This window comes from Larus michahellis, chromosome 8 (assembly GCF_964199755.1).
Source record: "Larus michahellis chromosome 8, bLarMic1.1, whole genome shotgun sequence".
NCBI classification, from domain to species: domain Eukaryota; kingdom Metazoa; phylum Chordata; class Aves; order Charadriiformes; family Laridae; genus Larus; species Larus michahellis.
The window spans coordinates 30,762,182-30,781,551 of record NC_133903.1 but is presented as its reverse complement, the minus strand read 5'-3'; the positions used below and the strand labels follow the sequence as shown (position 1 = coordinate 30,781,551).

Below are 19,370 nucleotides of genomic sequence, written 5' to 3'. Positions count from 1 at the left end.
ACATTATTTCCTTAAAGGTATGATTCTTATTCATAACTGAGAACTTTCACAAATATTAGTATCTTAGTAACTACTGTTTAAATTTAATGCATTCTTGATCTTAACCTGGAGGATGCTGAGTACTTATTATCTTTTATATTCTTTTCCTCTCAGCTCCATATAAAGATGTTATAAAATAATACTTGAAAATATTTTCCATGTATTGTAAATTTCCATCTATAAAAATGTTACCTGCATATGGATTATTGTTATGGTACTCATTGTTTAGAAAGATCTAATACCTACATTCATATTTGAAAGAATTACAATACACACTGATAATACAAGCCAACTACAGGCAGCTTTCCAGACAAGAAAATAAAAGGACATTAAAAGTCCTGCTGAGAACTGCCAGCGGAAGGAATATAAGACGTATTGAATATGTGATTTTCTTGTACAGTACAATAACATGAATATGAAAGCTGTCCATATTAAATATTTAGTACATCCAAACAAAGGTGAGCAAACTGCCTGATTAAGATATTCTTTCAGTCTGAATGGCAACCGTAACAAGCAAGTAAATACAATTTTCCACATATTTCAGGTATGAAGAAGCAAGTTGATTTACACCTTCAAATTTCATATATAAAACGAGCCAACTATAACACTACCCTTTGAAACCAGATGTAACATTACATTACACCACGCAGTCCCTTTAGATTTTTATCTAAGATAGCATTATCATCCATGTAGTACTCTAACATGCATTTTACTACTTTAATCTGCATTTCACCTGCTGTTCATGTCCAGATATTTTTGGAAGCTTTTTCATGGCATTATTGTCCAAACCTAACTACACATGTGAAACCTACTATAAAATTATTGGTTTGTTACAGCATACGGTGTCACCCTAAAACAGAACAGATTTTATAGACCAATATGAGGTAGCTATATATATTGTGTGTATTATAATATATTGTATATATATTAGCTACAAATATGAGGCTTAAGCCCTCAAAGCTCTCTCCATCCAGAAGTCTTTTGTTTTACTTAGTAAACACAATAAAACACAATTAATCAGGCAGGTTATCTTTTTAGTGACAACTGAATTCCATTTTCATTTCAGTAATACTGCAATCTGTCTGTCTGATTTACATCAACTGCTCCAAAGACAACTAGCAAGTAGGACTGATGAATACGGCTGTACGACATACCCTCAAGTCTCCTTATTCCAAAGTAAAAGGAGAGGGGCTCCCCCCGACACCTCAGGAAACAGATTTGTTAGCAGCATGCTTCAGTAACATTCCCTCCCTTCTTCCACAGTAGGTTTTGAACCTACTTTACAGTTTCAATAAAACCTATACAAAACTTACTGCCTTTGTCAATTTTTATGAGAATTGCTGGCCAGGGCAATGAAACCCTCAAATTACTGCTCCCAAGGAGGGAAAGGCAGGTGGTGCTTTTCCTCTGTCTCCTCAAAGTGGCAGCGCCAAGCAACCCAAAAGCAAACATCTCCAACTCCTCAACTGCACATCCTTCCAGGTCAAGGGAGTGTATGAGGAGATACCCACTTAGGTGGAAGAGAGACTTAAGTGATTCTAGAAAAAAAATACACTACCTTTATTCCCTATGAAGAAACCTACAATTAAAAAAAATATTCTAAATTAAAAGTACTATGAATTTACAGCAACTAGACTGACAGTTAACTACAAGCAATCTTATCACCACATCACTTTGCTTAGTCACACAAAATTTTGCTTCACAGTTTAACTGAATTTTAAAAGCATATCTGCTGCTTATGCACAAAACCCTTTACAGAGCGAAAATGTCGCCTGCTTTTAACCTCAAAGAGCCAAAAAAGCGAGGTATCTGAATTCCAATAAGTCCTAAGTCTCCTAAAACAGAAAACCAACTGAATAGTTCAACATCCTAAAACTTAGTTTGCCAAACGCAATGGCTATGTGAGGTAAAACAAAAATGTGCTTTGTTTATATTCATGTCGTATAAAATCTAACCAGAAGTTTTATAACCTACCTAATCAAAACATGTATTTGTAAAAATTCAGTTGTGCTCAAGGTTATTTATCAACTTCTTTCAATTTACCAACTGCTTTAGATAAATTTGACATTTTAAGTACATTGGACTTCATTATTTGAAATAGTAAGTACTGAAGATCAATATGTTCATATAGTAGGAAACAAGAATCTGAGAATTGCTTTTACACCTAAAAAAAATCAGAATTTTTTATCTCAAAGACATTCACGGTCATCCTATGCAATTATCAACTCACCAAGATTAGAAAACAGATGTGTTTTTTTACCCAATTGATATCTTCAGTGTTAAGTCTGAAGTCCTATATATATGAGGTTCCTGTGACTTAGCAAACACTTAAACCAAAACCCTCAAGAAAATCCTTTTGGGAATAAAGACAGACAAAACAGAAAGTGGTGAATGAAAATTAAAACAGACAATATATTTGTCAACGCTTACCTACGTGCACTTTCATACATACGCAGGTCTCCCCTTAACTCACTTAGCTTAGCTGAACAGCGTCTTTAAGAGAGTTTTAGATTAATAAAGACCAAAGAACCACCCTTCCAGCAGCAGCGATGCAAGTAGCTTCCACAATAGCATATTGCTCAGTGAAAACATAAATACAGCTCCAGATGGCAGCTCCGCAGATCGCAATCACAGGTATATTCCGGAAGGTACGATCAGTACTGCCTAAATGCTACTTGAGTGAGCCGTAACTAATGCGGAGTTCATTATATAGTCTTTACAGTCATTTACCTAATGAGAAAGCCTACACTGAAACAGACTGTATTCAGGACCACCAGTAGCCAGCCTGAATAAACCAGGACTTTGCCTACAGATTGTCCTAGCAAAGATAAAACAAAACGCATTTAAACGTTCTGAACATGAGGATGCAGATGCAAGAGTAACAGCATGTGGCTGCCTAAAACACAGGCAGATGAACACCTGGATTGAGATGGACGAAAAAATGGAAATAAAATCACATAAAGTTAGAGACCAAAATATAGTCAGCCTTAATCAATTACCTTCCTAAGTGATGCAAGAAGGAATTGCCTTAAAGACCTATTTTGCTATTCTAACTGGACTTTCTCATCACACCTGTGAAGAAAGTCTGCAACACTGAGATACCCTGTGGTTGGATTCAAACAGCCACATACTGAAAGTGAGTTCAATATAAGCAAAAAAACAAACGACAAAAAAAAAAACAACACAAGACAAAACAAACCCACAACTGCAAGAGGAAGGAACGGAGGTGAACCTTTAAAACAGCAACTCCACAACAAAGTCCACAAATTGAAACAACAGTCCTTAAGAACACTCAAAGAGGGCCTTGACAATAAGGACAAAGTACAGAATTTACAAAAACAGAAAAACTCAGGAGAATTTGCTCTGGCTCAACTAAGCAGTATTAAGCAGCATGAGTGAGATGTACATCAGACTGGACTTTGAGGCATGTTCCTATGGATGTTGCTAGGGTAACAATCAAGCTATCCAACTTTCCAAGCTCAGAAAAAGGTATGACTATGACGATAAGTTGCATATAAGCAAGTACTCAAAGCAGAAAACTTGTTTCCACAAATAATGAATTGTATCTTACTCCATTAAGAGCAAATCAAGTAGTAAAGTGTCACATGGCCTAACGAAAATGGTGTAACCTCAACAACTGAGCAGAGGGGGAGATCGTGACTGGGTCCCCTCAGATTAGTTACACAGATGACTCAGATGATCATGAAACACTTGAATTGTAACTTTGATTTAGTTACTGTATCATGAATTGCAAACTGTGTTAGAAACCTTCAAAACTGCGTTAAAACTCTTACTCAAAGACAGTGGGATAGCTACCCATGTGATTATTCTGGCAAATGCAGATAAACTTTCAGGGAGAAGAAGGGATGTTAAAGTGAACTACTTCCTGGTCCCCATCTGGCACATGGTCTTTCCTACTGGATCCATAAGACCTTTATACTGCCTTCAATAGTTATGAATAAGTTACGACACTACACAATAGCTATATTGTTCTTTCCCCATTAGAAGAAATTTAACAACAACCTGTCAGTTGAAGACGCAGCTATTACATATTCAGTAGATGTCTGGATATAGTTTGTAGAGGGAAATATATTGACAACATTGTTTAACATACAAGCTGTGTGAAGCACATGATGTTTGACTGTTCAGAACAATTAGGACAAAGTATAAAAATCTGTAGCTCAAGTTCAGCTGGCATCACTGAGCAATGCCCTATAAAACTTTCATTAATAGATACTACACATAAATCTTAAGACCTGAGAAACACAAATTAATTTAAGCACCTATATAGCATTCAAGCAGAAAGCGGACATCCAATCCAAAGAACACAAATGAAGTTTCCCAGACATTTTTATTTCGGGTCACATTTCCAAATGAGAGTAATTCCTGAACCATTCATAAAAGATCTCAAGGGACACCCTTGAGTTTCTCAAGGGACACTCACAGGGCTAGCAACTCAACTCACATCATTCAGCTTTAGGTCAAGACAGGTCTAGCAAGTCATCTTAAAATTCATACCAAGGATTTTCAAGGCTCTCAAGCTTTTTGTAAGTAAAGCTCCCTGGACGTCTAAACCTCCACTTCAATGTATACTGAGAAATACTTCAGGTTCTCCTACTTGGCACTCCTCCCTTTGAACCACTCAAGGACCTGACAGGCATGCCACAAGCACACTTAGCATACTGACACAATCCAGTTTTACACAGAACAGTGACTTCAGACACTTTCATTCAGCAATGAAGCTAGATGGCTCTGGGTCTTGCTCCCTCTTTTGTTCCGTAGCATACCAGGCAACACAGCAATGCCTAACTTACAGATGTGTGACAACATCCACTTCTTCTCTTGAATTTGCAGTTCTTAGTCTCAAATTAAAATAAAACCTATTATGAAGAACAGAACAGGCAGTTCTACTGTATAACGCGATACAATGGCAAGATATCTTGGCACTGATGTACATGATTTGCAGTCGCTGAGAAAACGAGTGCAGCATTGTTCAACCTAACACGTTTTCTTGAAAGCGGCATTCGTACGTGATTTTCCTTGGTCTCTATCAGCTTGACTACTTACACTAAAACTCTTTAAGGGACAGTAACTTATTTAATGTTTGAAACACGACTGAAGCAATGAAATGCCAACCACTGAAGTTGTTGTGTGGACCTTAAATATGAAATACAGTAATAGTTCTTAGGAAACCTGGTTGCATTTCATCCACTCTAATGAGAGTAATATAGACACACAAGGCTGCCTATTCTGTTACCCCAGAGCAGTGTAAGGTTGCTGGCAGACTATTCTGCGGAAATATCCGGTTCTCCAGCTGAAGGATTTTTTGAATTAGTGGTCACGTCCTAGCCCTTAACCCTCATGGACCAAGAACCTCACGGTTATGTCTGAACTACAGTTGTAGATAAATATGATTAATATGAAAAAAAACCTTACAAATCCAATAAAAACAAAAGTCTCCACCCCCAGCATCATCTATGGGACACACTTTTAACAGACAATTATTAGTTTTCCTCATCTCTTCTTGATGGTTAAAAACTGAACAGCATGCACACAGAGAGTTTACACAATGCTGCTTGGCCTGCGGAGAGGAGCGGGGGCATGGGCAGGCTGGTGTCACACTCGCGCTGAGAATAATGACTGGCTTATGCACAGACTGCAGGAAAATTATGCTCCGCTTCAAAGCCCGTTTCAAACTCTTTCAAAGAGTCTGTTGTTTTGTTGATTCCTCCCTCAATACCACTGCTCTCAAATATTTTAATGAGATTAGGACATGACACAGAAAACCAGTGACGTGTGGATAAGTAGTTATATCTCTCCTATCTAATATTTAAGATGTATTAAGTTTTTATTTGTTTTTTTAAAGGTAAATCGTGTTTATCTGTATATTGAGAGACAATGTCCAATTCCACCATAGGCTTCATTTCGAGTTTGGGTACCAAATCACAATCCTAATTCCTCACCATAAATTAAAAAGAGATCTTGTGAATTTACCTACTTACACAGAAGCATATCAGTTATCTGAAGTCTTTTATATTAAATATGTGCATATAACATGTTGATTGCTTCTGCCCCAACATGCTTCCTCTCCAGTAGCCCAATCTTTAAGTTGCCAGAAACTTGGATTCCCCTTCATTCTACTACACGCTAATCCTTTGAAAACACATCAGAGGTTAAACAACTCTCAGTTAAAATAAAATCACTGAAACTATACCATACCCAAAGATTTTGAGGCCGATAACAGCAAAATTCTTTGATTAGTTAATGCTCAGAATCTGATACTGACCACAAACTGACGAAAAATGCTGGTGACTTTAGAGGTGCTGAACCAGTCCTCCAATTCTTCTGAAATTAAGCCTGCTTGTACAGTGGCTTACACTTTTTATTAGTATTTTTCTGTCAGGAGTACGGAATGTATTTGTTTCAACTGAAGTGTAATGTATTTTCTTTAATTACTGATAGTCTCATGTTTATAGCCAGGGTAATTTTACAACTGAGAGACTGTTGTAAAGCCTGGCACTTTTACACTGGAAAGATGGATGTTAATTTGTAGGAAAAGAATTATCGCTGAACTCAGAAGAACTGAAAACTTTCATCGAATTTCCTCCTAGAGATAGAACTTACATGTTTGAATACACTGCAGAAATTTGCATTTAAGTTTGCTACAAGTGAAGTGCCCCAACTGAAACCCTCACTAACCATACCGATTCTTCAAGTGTAGCCCCAAACTATCTGGTAAGGATAACATCTCAATAGCTAAAAGAGCTGTTGTATCCACCTGCCTACTGAACAGTAAGAGAGAGAAACGCCAACAGTATTTCTGGCTGCTTATGAGTGCAGATGATCAACGACAGATTCCATTACTAGCAGCAAAAAGAAAAAGGCAAAGGAAGCTTCTAAGCTTCAGCAGCCGTGAATACTAAAAGAAACCAGCAGGTAAAAACAGGAAAGCTTTCTAGCAATTAGGAAAGGTAACAAAGTAATTTCTACAAGGGCCTATATGCAGATCATATTTGCTTGCACACAAGTTTATAACCACACTGAATCACAGCTCATGACCAGTCAGAACTCAGGAAATCATTCCATAGAACTCCACAGGTTATCACTCTATTCCTTTCTTTCATATTCAAGTAATGAAAACTTAAGAAAAAAACCACAAAGATTAATAAAACCAGCATCACCATGACTATTATTGTCATAGAGAAACACATATTATTTGCATGTGCAAATGTGCAAAAGTCAATCCAAAGCATGCCCTCAGTTTGGAAGAGGATACACGTTAGCACCAATCCATAAAAGCCAGCTCTCTCAGACACTCACAGAACAAGCAGCTTCTCCCGTATCCTGTCATAGGTGCCGATAGCTAGTTTGTTCTGATCTCGACATCTCAAGCTATAGTAACACTTTAATACTTCAAATATTCTAGTTACAGAAACCAGCAGTCCAAAATTCAATTGCATTATATATAAAAGGTCAGACCCACTTTCCAGGCTTCCACTAGATGACACTGGCTTAGTTAACATTTCTCTTCAGAAAAGCAGAAGGCTAATGCCCTGAACATGTCAAATTTACACAAGTAAGAAAGAACGTGTTGAGAATATCAGCTTAAGATTCTCTCTCAGCATTCCCTCACACCCTGCATGGTACAAAAATACTAGCGTACTTATCTTCCATAGCTTTTATTTTATCTCTCTCAAATGGTAAACTTCCTACTTAAAAAACAGAAGTATCCCTGCTACGCAGAGGATTGTGCTTTGAAGTGAAGACTGCAGGTAGACCTGCAGGTTTCTAGAAGTCACATTGCACAATTTGCAACTGCTGGGTAACTAGCTAGCAAGAGCTACCACCAATATCTTTTTCGTTTCCGAAACATCATTAGGCAAACAGAAGGTGCCACAGGTATTTAAAAAAGGCTTTCTGAGGGAGCTGTCCTGTTATAAACAATTCCAGGTCCAGAATAATGAAATCATGCCTTCACAATAAAAATTCATTAAATAAGACAGTTCTTCCTAAGAGAAAGTAAGTGTGCCAATTAAGCAAAAACCCTGTTACAGGGAAGAACTGCCAGCAGCACAAGTTATTTTAGCTGACATTACTTCAGAAAAAGCCCACCATTCACCATCTGTTCTGGCACAAATTTTGAATACTAAGAAACTTTCCAACATCACTGATGAAAAGAAAGCAGTCAAGATGCAGAAGTTTTTGTTTTGCTGTTAAAAAGAACAAGCAGCAAGAACAAACACAAAACAGAAGTTTTGCACATTTCATAAAAATCATTAGAAAGAATTACAGTAAGGCAGAGTGCAAGTGGAAGACATGTAGAGAGTGTAACATGAAACAAAAAGCTTCTTATGAATTTTACGTGAGTGGGTCATGGTTTGCACTCCAGGTAATAAGCACATGTCTACAAAAGTTTTTTCCAATTGCTAACAAGATCAAAACTTTTGGAAGCTAATGGCTCCATCAACCTTTTAAAAGAGAAAGCTAACTATCAAAACAAAGTGTTTCATTCAGACAAAGAAAATAAAGGACAATGTGTGACAAGGAAGCCAAAGGAATCCCTGTAAGAGAGAGAACAAAAGTCAGGGCAGATGGTATTACCAATAATGTTGAACCCTCAAATGAGCCACCACACTAGGATGAAAAAAATAAATAAATCTCTTCCAACTTGCAACTCATAACCAAAGTGGAAACTAGAGCAAAAATAAGAAGATACAAAAAAGTGATAAAGAATGAAGATAAAATAAAATGCATAATTCATCCATCTCAAGGCAATATTTATAATTTCAGAAGCAGTAAGAAATTCTTAATGCCCTTCTCCAAACTATTGGTGAGATCTCACTTAGAAGACTTCATGAAATTTTACTTCTCCATGCTCGGAAAAAAGATTAATTCTAACTGGAATAATTAGAGAAAGAAAACTCATGTGGGAACTGAAAGATTATTTCATGATAAGATTTGTTCAGCCAAGAAAAACAAGAAGTTTTATGAGAATATGACTGCTCTCACTAAATACTTTAACGAAAAAAACCATCATAGGTAGCTCCTCTGTTTCTTATAAGTCAAGGAGAACAATGACATAAAAATGAACCTTTCGAATTTCACCATTCATCTGGAAATCAGAGGTCTGAAGTTTAAAGACAGACTCTAACAAAGAGCTACCTAACACTTAAACTCCCTTGAAATGTTTGATGAATTCACAATAGGGATTATACCAATACTATGAGGATAGCAAAAGACACCATGCAGGAAGAATGCAATTCCAATGCTATCCTCCATATTCCAATGATTTGGCAAATGAATATCATGTACTTTTCCGTTAAACCTCTAGGGGAAGAAGTTACTTTCCCATTGCCTCCCTCGTTTTGTCTATCATAAAAAAATAGGAACGAACCATCAAGAAACCCTGAATAAAAGCATAATATGAAATTTGCTAACTGGTAGGAGATTAAGTATTCTATACAAAACAGTGATCTGAAGATTATGTGTTAAAATTATGTGGTCCATCACTGTGACAAAGTTTAGACAAAAACAGATAAAATTTCTGTGCCACAAACTTAACAGATTTATTTCTCCCCCATCTGAAGCAAAGTCAGCATGTCATCGCAATTTATGAATGAGCTGAATATTTAGGGCACCTTTTTAATAGTCTGGAAAATAAGGCTCCAAAAATCCCTTACAAGTTTTCTTAGAAAAACGCTAAATGACAGATGGAGTTTTAAGATTTTTCATGACACCAGATGATGCTTTATGCGTAGTCATGCAATACCTCTTAAACAGTTATTTCAAAAAATTAAAGTTTATGTTGCAAAAAGATTTACTAGTAATTTAATATCAGTTATGTTTTCCTTCTTAATGGAACAAACTAGCAAGGATAACCCTACCTCAAAACTCTAGGTAGTATGCTGAATACATGAGCTAGGATTCCTAGAATAAAAAGCCTTAATTATTTTTTAACTTCAAAACAGAAAAAATGTTAGGGTTACTGTGCTACCCTTCACTTTTGCCATTTTTATACTGACAAGCTCAAAACATTTCAGCATTTCTATTTTACTATAATGTTGCCTTTTTTTTTTTCTTTTTCCTCCCCACAAAGCAATTTAAAGAGAACCTATTTACTAAGTCATTTCAAGTCACTGCCACTTGAAACAGGCACATTATACCATAGAAACCTGGGTTTGGTATAACAACACTGCTTGATCCCTCATAAAGCAGCCCCAAATTTAGGCAAAGTTCAAGAACAAATATTTGGACATAACTGGTTATTTTTTCTTCCTTCACCCAATCAATGATCTCAGAGGTCCCTTCCAACCACTAAGATTCTGTGATTCTGTGTGATTCTGTGAATTTCCAAATTAACCTAGAAATAATGCTGTTTAGAGCTAAGTAGATTCCTTCCTTAAAATATTCCCTTTTTTTTTTTTTCTTTTAAAGTATTTTTAAGTGCAGAGGAGGTTGGAAACAAAAGACTTGGGCAAGAACTTTCATCAAACAAGAAAAAGCCCTAATTTTTAAGAAATTTACATTCAAGATACTATTTTATGTTCAAATTAGGAGCGCAAACTAGAAGTAGTGTATGGATTTAGGAGAGTGTTTAGTGCTATTCACCAGATTTATATAGGTATGCAGATGGCAAACACCTTTATGACGACTCTACATTAGTTTTGTAGCATCTGTCCTACTTACCAGTAGATCAAAACAGCATTTGTTTGAGAGCATTCAACCCACTTCCACAAAAGCAGACAAATATTGGCCAAAAAAAAAAAGGAAGTCTGTTTGAGGGTCTCTTTCTCATCCATGTACGCAGCAATTCCACTGATGGCATTGTGAAGTCATACAAAAGAAGTTCGTCTCACTAGTTAGAAAGCTTCCACAGTAATGCAGAAGTCAAATTTTTCTACCACTAAGTAAATGTATTGTTACCAAATGCAGCATAGGAAACAGAGCGATATTCCAAAACCCAGTTTTATTACTTCAGTTTTGTGAGTGGAGTTTTACCAGTTATGATTATGAAAGATGTCCTTCATAGACATACATAAGGCCAGCAAAAACAGGGGTATCTTAATATAGTCGAGTACAAAATGGCTGCACCTCCACAAAAAGAATGCGCCAGCAAAGCCTTCCCAGCACACCTTTTTACTGCAGACAGATCCCTTGAGCAGAGATCTCTAAAATGCACAGACCAAACCAAAACATGTTTTATCTTTTCAGAGAGAACTTTCATCAATTCTGTTATTCAACCAAAATGATATTCCAGAACCTCGGACAGGCTGACAGAGATATACATACATATAGGTACACTATCATTCCTTTAAAACATATTTAAGAAAAGACTTACTGTTACAGACTTCAGAGTCATTCCATGATAGGTGCCCATCGTATCAATTTTAAAGCCTTCCGTTTCTGCAAAGGAAAATAGTCTCTTGTAAGTCATTATGAACATAGGGACGTCATGTCTAAATGGACAACACTGGCAATATCTTTGAAGTTATTTTTGCAAAGAACGCATCTTGCTACTGGTAGTGATTTAGATCCTGTTCACAATACAAAACCTGGTTAGTAATCAGGAAATCCATATTTTCTTTAGACAGAGGTCCATTTGGTATTTCTGCTTTCTGTAACAAGAGTAAGCTTTTCCTGCTTCATGGAATCATTCAAACCACTCCAGAGAAAGGACAGAAATTTAAATCTTTGTGAGAATATGTTACAACACATCTCAGAAATTCTCTCCGCTAGAAAATGAAGCAGTATTCCCAGAATGCATTATAATGCAACATATTCGACTTTTAGTTGTATTAACAGAAAAAAAATAATAAGAAACGAGTTTGCATGCTGACTATAAAAACGTGGCCACTTAACGTGATAAATTCACTTCTGGAGCGCAGAAGAGCGACAATATCATTGTCATATGATATAGAGGACGGAATCTGCATAAATTCACACTAACAGACTAAAGGTGATAAAAAGGGTTGTTTTGGGTTTGGGTTTTTTTCAGTAGTTTTAATCAGATTGAATTTATGCTGAGTAAGTGCCAAAAGCCTGCTCAGTGACTAAGCCTGCTGCCACTAACCTGTTTGGTTTTCAATACTCCCTTTTCTGTCCTCCTATTCTCAGCACCCTACGATCAGACACAGCTCCTGAATATTGCCATCAGGACTTGCAAGAAAACCTTCTTCTTTTTGTAAATTCCCTAGCCTCATGCATCTACTGTCAACTGACCCCATCAACCAACCATTCAATTAATTCGTACTTATAATGGCATGATAATCACCAATCAAACCGTGGTAAGTATTTGGCTACACTTAAGCAACTTTTGGGCTATTTCAGCTAGACTTGGGTAAAAGGTAACTTATACTGGTGCAGAAACAACTATTTGAAACTGGAAGATTTTTGCCATTTATTACACCACCTTCATACAGTGCATCACTACAAAAAAATAACAGACCAAAAATAATGCAGAAACAAAGTAATGCTCATACCTGAACCTACGAAAGGTCCAAGAAAAATATTAGATTTTCAAGACAGTTACAGCTTCTTGCTCTTATCATGAGTAAATTAGCTTAAATTGAAACCCAGACAACCTTGAAAACAATGCAGATGTTCTTGGGAAGCATCTATGGTTGCTCATCCTTTCTTCCTTAGATGAGGAAGATTATCAGACACTTGTACGAAATGAGGCAGAAAAGTTTCCCAGATTTAATAACTCTTCAGTGCCTAGAAAAATATACCTGGGAGTTAAAAAATGATCGTACTCCTCTCACCACTGAGACAGGTATCTACTTCCTGAACACTGTTTTTGGTTTTACCTTTCCCCCCTCGATTATGCTACCACACCTATCACCAGCTGCCAAGCGGAGAGGCCTAGTGTTACCAACCATGTTTTGTTTCACACCTCAGCTCCAGCCCTTCTTCCTCTTGGCTTCTCAAGGCCATCCCTCCCCTTCTGCTGGATTTAACATTTCTGAACTACAGCCTAGCTTCCCTTTATAAACTGATGTTGCCTTAAGCCTTTTCACCCAACCCCAAGATGTAATTATGCATTGAATCTTAGTTCAGGCCTCATACAGCTGAACTTGAGCTAAAGAGTGAAGTTGCATCCAACCAACGCTTCCACGGATAACAGTTTTCTCTGTGACTATACATACAGGTCACTGTTTCCAGGCAAAGAGCATATTAATATTCCAGGTGGTGCCTGAAGCTTTGCAAAATACTTGGTAGAGCTCCCCTAAGTTGAAGAGATCCTTTTGCTGACCTGCAGTGACATAAATCACGTGTATGATCTAGGCTGACAGTTGCTGTGAATTTCAGAGGGTCACCAACAGAGGAACCTTTTCCCCTTTCCAGACTGACCTATTATGGGTTTCTCTTGCCTGTGACAAGGAGAATTTCCAACTAGTTCAACCAGATGTTCTTCCCAAACTCCAAATACAGATGGCCCTTAACAAGACCAGAAAAGCAGCATGTCCCATTATGCCTGGACTGCCACAGCTTCTTTCCTCTCAGCATAAATCCAGGTTCTATAATCAGTTCTACATGCTTGTTTCCTGTTTCAGTTATTTCTTTCCACTGGACTCTTTTTCTACTTTTTTTCCTAATAAAACTTTGCATTCCTTCTCAATTAATTAAAAAAACACTAACCCAAGTCTCCATCAGTGTTGCAAAGGGAATAAAGGCCCATAGAGTCAGCAGCACAGTTTGAAAATAAATGAAAGGGGAAAGGGGCACCTGGCAGGGAACAAGCCTCTGCTCAACTGCCAGTGGTTTCATCTTTTGCAAAAATCTCCCCAAGCCTCTCATAAAACGTGTCCTGGATCATTTAATGAGCCACAAGAACCACTAACCAGAGGCCCTGGCTCTCACCAGCTTCCTGCTCCCAGCCTAGTGCTGACCCTTCCTCCCAGCAGCGACGCAAACAACTAGGATCCTTAAGAGCTACCTGTTGTCTCAGGCATTAGAGCAGGCACTCACCTGCTGAAGGTTTCCAGCAGCTACACAGGCCTTCTAATGACTAAAAAGCTACTCAGGTAGTAAATAAAACAGTTCAGATAATGTATAAATAACGGCATAGTACTTTTCCTTATTAATGTAAATTTAAGAGATGCTAAATGGTCCAAGTAGAACATAGGTACCCACTTACATTCCTGCAAACAGCTACTGCAGCCACGACAAGGTCTACTGTAGATCCCAGGCTCTGCTACCTGCAGGTAGGGTGGGGTGAATAGAAGAAACCACCTCCCAAACTGCCCCCCAGCTCTCAGATTTCCTGCCTCAAACTCTCAAGCACCTGTGAGAGTTAAGCACTGCCAGCTTCCACATAACCACAGTGACCCTCCTAACTGTAACAGCACGGACGCCCTTTTCTCAGAATATAGCTTTTTTGACCTGAGCCTCTCACATTCACCATGTGATGTTCTACCAGTCGGCCACTGGCTTTTCTGACAGAAATAAATACTGCTATAGGCGAGAGCCCTGCCACTTGCACTTTTGTGCCTTTTTATAAGGTCTCAACAGCTTGTACCCTTGCCAACATACAGCAATACCTTCAGCTCCACTCACTGTACACAGCCCGTGCAAAGCAGAAAACAAGTGCTTCCAAGTCAGGGACTCCACAGTTATAGCTGCATTCCCACTCCAAAAACTGCTGCGGGTGTTAGCCAGCTTAATGCATCTGGTTGTAAAAGACATTGAAAGACCAGGCTAGAAAGCAGAGTGGCACTTCTTCCAGAGCATTCTCCGAGGGCAGCGTCTGACCCCGATGCAGCTGCTCAAAAGCAGACCTGGGATACAAGAGGAACCACAGGCCACAGCAGAGAGGAGCAGAACACAGAGCAACCCGGAGCACCAGGGGACGTGCCCCCAGCACACGTCAGAATAAACGCTGTACCATACCCTCTGACTAAGAGCACAAAAGCAGTATGTTTCTCCTCTCCCTCCCAAACCAGCTGAGTCATGCACCAGCACAGAGATGAAATATTAATGCCTGGCCAAGAATTAGCTTGCAACTCCAGCTTCAAAAATCACAGCTTCACTGATGGTAATAGAGGAAGCAGTTAAAATTATAAGCCATCTACTACGAAAAGGGTACTTAAGAAGAAGAGAGCCTTTTAAATAAAAGTATAGCGATGACAAGACTTTGGGCTTAGAATTAGATGCAGAACAACTGTCAAAAAAAGAAAAGCTTACTTGAGAATCTTCAATACACTGGGATTTTTCAGTAAAATTACAAAGTATCATACACATTTCCTTTAGGCAAAAAGCAGTCCATATTAAATACTTTAAACACAGGTCTAACAGAAGGGAGTAAAGAATGCAAGCAAAGCCCAGCATTAACTTATTGCAACTAACTGTATTGCAACCTTTACTGTTTGCCAAATACAACAGGCATTGTTAAAAACACCGACATTAACAAATGCCTTAAAAACTACATCTTGAGAGACTAAACACAAAAACTAGTACTGAATAATCAGTTCTAATGCTTCAAAAACATAAACCATCGTCAGTTAACATTAAGACTACCTTTTCTCCTCCAGTCATTGCATGTATTATGATCACAATTTCACCGCAAACCCAAAGACTATCAAAAAAACCATACACTTTTTCTAGTACCGTTCCAGCATCATATGGATCAATCTGAGTGCCTTCTCTCATTTAAAAGAATTAGACCTGGAAATGAAAATATGCACCCTAATGCATCAGTTTATTGGACTGATTATATTCTCCATCACCATTTGGGCATATGTTCCATTTCCTTGCATGCGAATATTAATGTTCAAAGTGCCTTCCATTTGCTTAAATCCCACTGCTCTACGTCCATCTAGCTCACTCTGCATTTTGATTCTGCACCTGCTGCAGCTCTAGCCATCCCATCTGGGTGCAAACTTGAGAGCTGATACAATACCAAAAGAATAATAGCTTTAAAAAGATTCAAATTAACCTGAATTTCTGGAAGGAAGTCTAGGCAAACAGAACAAAAGGAGCATGTCTGAAACACTGAAGGAGCTCAAGTTAAAGACTTTGAACTGCGGATGAATAAGATTGAATAACCACTTCTTTTTTCAGCTGTATACTCTTCAAACCCCAGATAGCAACAGCTCTGCAGACTGCCTGGAAATGATTCACTACCCCACTTCACACCCATGGTAATTAAATCACCAATACCAAATTTCATTCTACATAAGAGTTTACTGAAACCTCCTTTTCAGTAAGTACTACACTCTAACAAGTTAAAGTTTCATGCCTAAATTTCCAAGCTATACTAATTAGTTTATGAAATTCTCTGCACAGTTCAGTACATAACAGTTCAGTAATAATCTTACAAGTAATTAACACCCAAGTTCTTAAAAGTTTCTCCCACTACTAATAAAAAAAAAATACAGTATGAATCTGTGCGTATTTTCCAGCACTGAAGTGAATGTACTGAAAGTTACCAAGCTACTTGGTCACACAAAGCCAGAAAATTGTGATAGACCGCAATCTTTGTCCAAATGTGGATCTCTTGCACATATTTTCTGCTAGGAAAAAAAGCAGAATCCTATAACCCTAAAAATGAATGCAATAAATAAAAGTCTAACAAGGCAGTCAAGTTTCAGAACTCTGGATCTCCTGTTACCAGTTCTCCTGTTCTCTTTGAGCAAACAGCAATCATACAGTTTAAAATAAAATAGTTATAATGAGAAATACTTTAAAAGAAACTTTCTTAACAATGCATAGGAGAGAGGAAAAAAAGTTTTTGTGGTCCAGAATCACCTCAAGTTTAAAAACTTCATTGACCTCTGTTGCCTAGGCTTAACACTTATGACTGATTGAAAGCTAGGCATACTTAAGAAAAAATGCAGCTATGTTTGAAAATCCAACACAAGAACAGTTCAAACAAAGTGACAATAGTAGGAAGTCAACAGCAAGCTTTCCTGAAGGAAACACTTGGATGTGGTAAGTATTCTTTTCATCATTATGGACTGAAGTCACATGGTTGTATAGCAAAACCCTCTCCAATTTACATTAAATAGGACTAAAAGTTGGGGTGGGGTGTTTATTGGTGTTTATATAACAATTGGCTTCTGCTATGTTGAAACCTTGACAACAATAGCAGACAAACACGAACAACACTCCTCGAACACCCCTTGAAGACCTAACACTTGGAACAGCACAGAGAAACTTTGCCATCTATCCTGAGAGAGGCACTCAACGGGTCAAGAAAATGTACATCTTCTAGGCTCCCCGGTTCAAGAAGGACAGGGAACTGCTGGAGAGGGTACCGCAAAGGGCTACCAAGATGATTGGGGACTGGAGCACCTCTCTTATGAAGAAAGGCTGAGGGCTTTGGGTCTTTTCAGTCTGGAAAAAAGATGACTGAGCGGGAATCTTATCAATGCTTATAAAAACTTAAAGGGTGGGTGTCAGGAGGATGGGGCCAGGCTCTTTTCAGTGGTGCCCGGCAACAGGACAAGAGGTAATGGGCACAGACTTAAGCATAGGAAGTTCCACGTAAACATGAGGAGGGGCTTCTTTACTTTGAGGGTGGCAGAGCCCTGGCACAGGCTGCCCAGAGAGGTGGTGGAGTCTCCGTCTCCAGAGACATTCACAACCCGCCTGGATGCGTTCCTGTGCAACCTGCTCTGAGTGAACCTGCTCTGGCAGGGAGTTGGACTGGATGATCTCCAGAGGTCCCTTCCAACCCCTATCACCCTGTGATTCAAGATTATCATCCCAGAACTATTTCACAGCCTGGAATTACCGAAGAAACATGCATGTGAGAAGGAGGAACTCTGGTAAAGCCACCCAAAAAACAGGGGGGAAAAAACCCAAAGCCTATCGTCCAGAACAGTTTAGTACCTTGAATGTCCTATAGAACAATTGCATCAGCTCAAAGTTTCGGTATACCACTGGCTGAGTTGCGAACCACATACATCAATAAATATGTATTTAAATATCAAACATTTGCGGCACACAAGAAGGTATCTCATGTTCTCTCCTCAGTGTCCAATGACATTTGGGCAGAAGATTTTTAAATCCTGAAAAGGATTTAAAAATTATGTTGCTCAAGAAGATATGACAGACTGTATTTTGAACAAGATGGCCTGTGGCACAAATAAAATACTACTAGTAAAAGTGCACATTAATAAAGTGTAAAAATAAGCTAAAGGGAGTAATATGAAGGAAACGAATTAAACTACAAAGGCAAAAGTAGAGAAAGTTTAGCACAGAATAGAGCTCTAGAGAGAGGACAGCCAGCATGAAAGAAACAAAACCAACAGGAAGGAAAGAGCAGTTGAAGAAAGTAATTGCAGGGCGTTCACCTCCTCACCTCAAAGCTGTTTGAGCAGTTCAGCATGATGGGTGCACTGCCATATAGCATGTTCTTCCCCTGTGGAAATATCTAGGGCATACCAGTCCTATTGCAAGAGACATTCTAACACATTTCCTATGGCATATATCACAGAACTTTAGGAATGTCAAAGGGAAGATTCCTCTCCCCTGCCTAACCAAAGCTGCAGTAACAAGACAGCCATTTGAGAGAAAACTACCAACTACAGGCTCAGGGTTGCGTAAACAGTTCCACTGACTGCAGGTGTACCTGATTATTTGCTCTTCAGTAGTACCTTACAATTACCACCCCGCCACCCCCTCACGTTTACTATTAAAGCAAACTAAACCATTCTAGCAGCAAAGCCTGTCCCATCTGGCATGAAGATTTTGAGTAAGACGGAGAGGCATCCTGATACACCACATCAAAAATAATGATCCATCACAAGAAGCAGAGACATTTGGCTGCAAGTCAGCAGCTTAATGCATTTTGTGTTAAAATTCCTAAATTTACCATCTTAGCTCTACAAGCTTTGCATTGTTTACGCTAAGAACAAGACTGTTAATGGAAAAATTCCGTACTAAGCCACACAAATAATCAAAGAAGAAACAGTTCACCTCTTTGCTGCCTAAACTTTAAATCTTCATGAATACTGCAGTATTATATGAAACTGCAGATAGACAACAACCTGCAAAGTAGGAGAGGACTACTGTGAATCCTCCCTATAGTTTCAATACCTCTGAGGAAAGAGCAAACAGGTGAGACGCAAATACAAAAGCTTACAGATGTTGCCCCTCTTGGCTTTGGTTCAACCTTTACAGAATCGCTACTACACACACTGTTCCATGCATCATACAATCCTCCCTTCCATAATCTCTAGCCGACCACACGCACAATCACGTGGAAACCCTTCAGTGTGACACAAATTTACAGGGTTCAACTTTACCCCAGGTGTTACCCATGACTACTAATAAACATGGATACAATGGTATAAAGACTGCAAATTACTATACCTAGAACTCAAATA

The 19,370-nt window shown here is 38.4% G+C and overlaps 1 protein-coding gene across 1 annotated transcript in view; it reads right to left on the bottom strand.

Moving 5' to 3' along the window:
* The window catches only part of CDC73 (cell division cycle 73), a 107,511-nt gene that overhangs the window by 59,743 nt on the left and 28,398 nt on the right, over nucleotides 1-19,370 (bottom strand). The window contains exon 10 of the mRNA XM_074596350.1: nucleotides 11,378-11,442. Within this exon, the coding sequence (XP_074452451.1) occupies nucleotides 11,378-11,442 (65 nt within the window). The remainder of the gene's footprint in view (nucleotides 1-11,377; nucleotides 11,443-19,370) is intronic.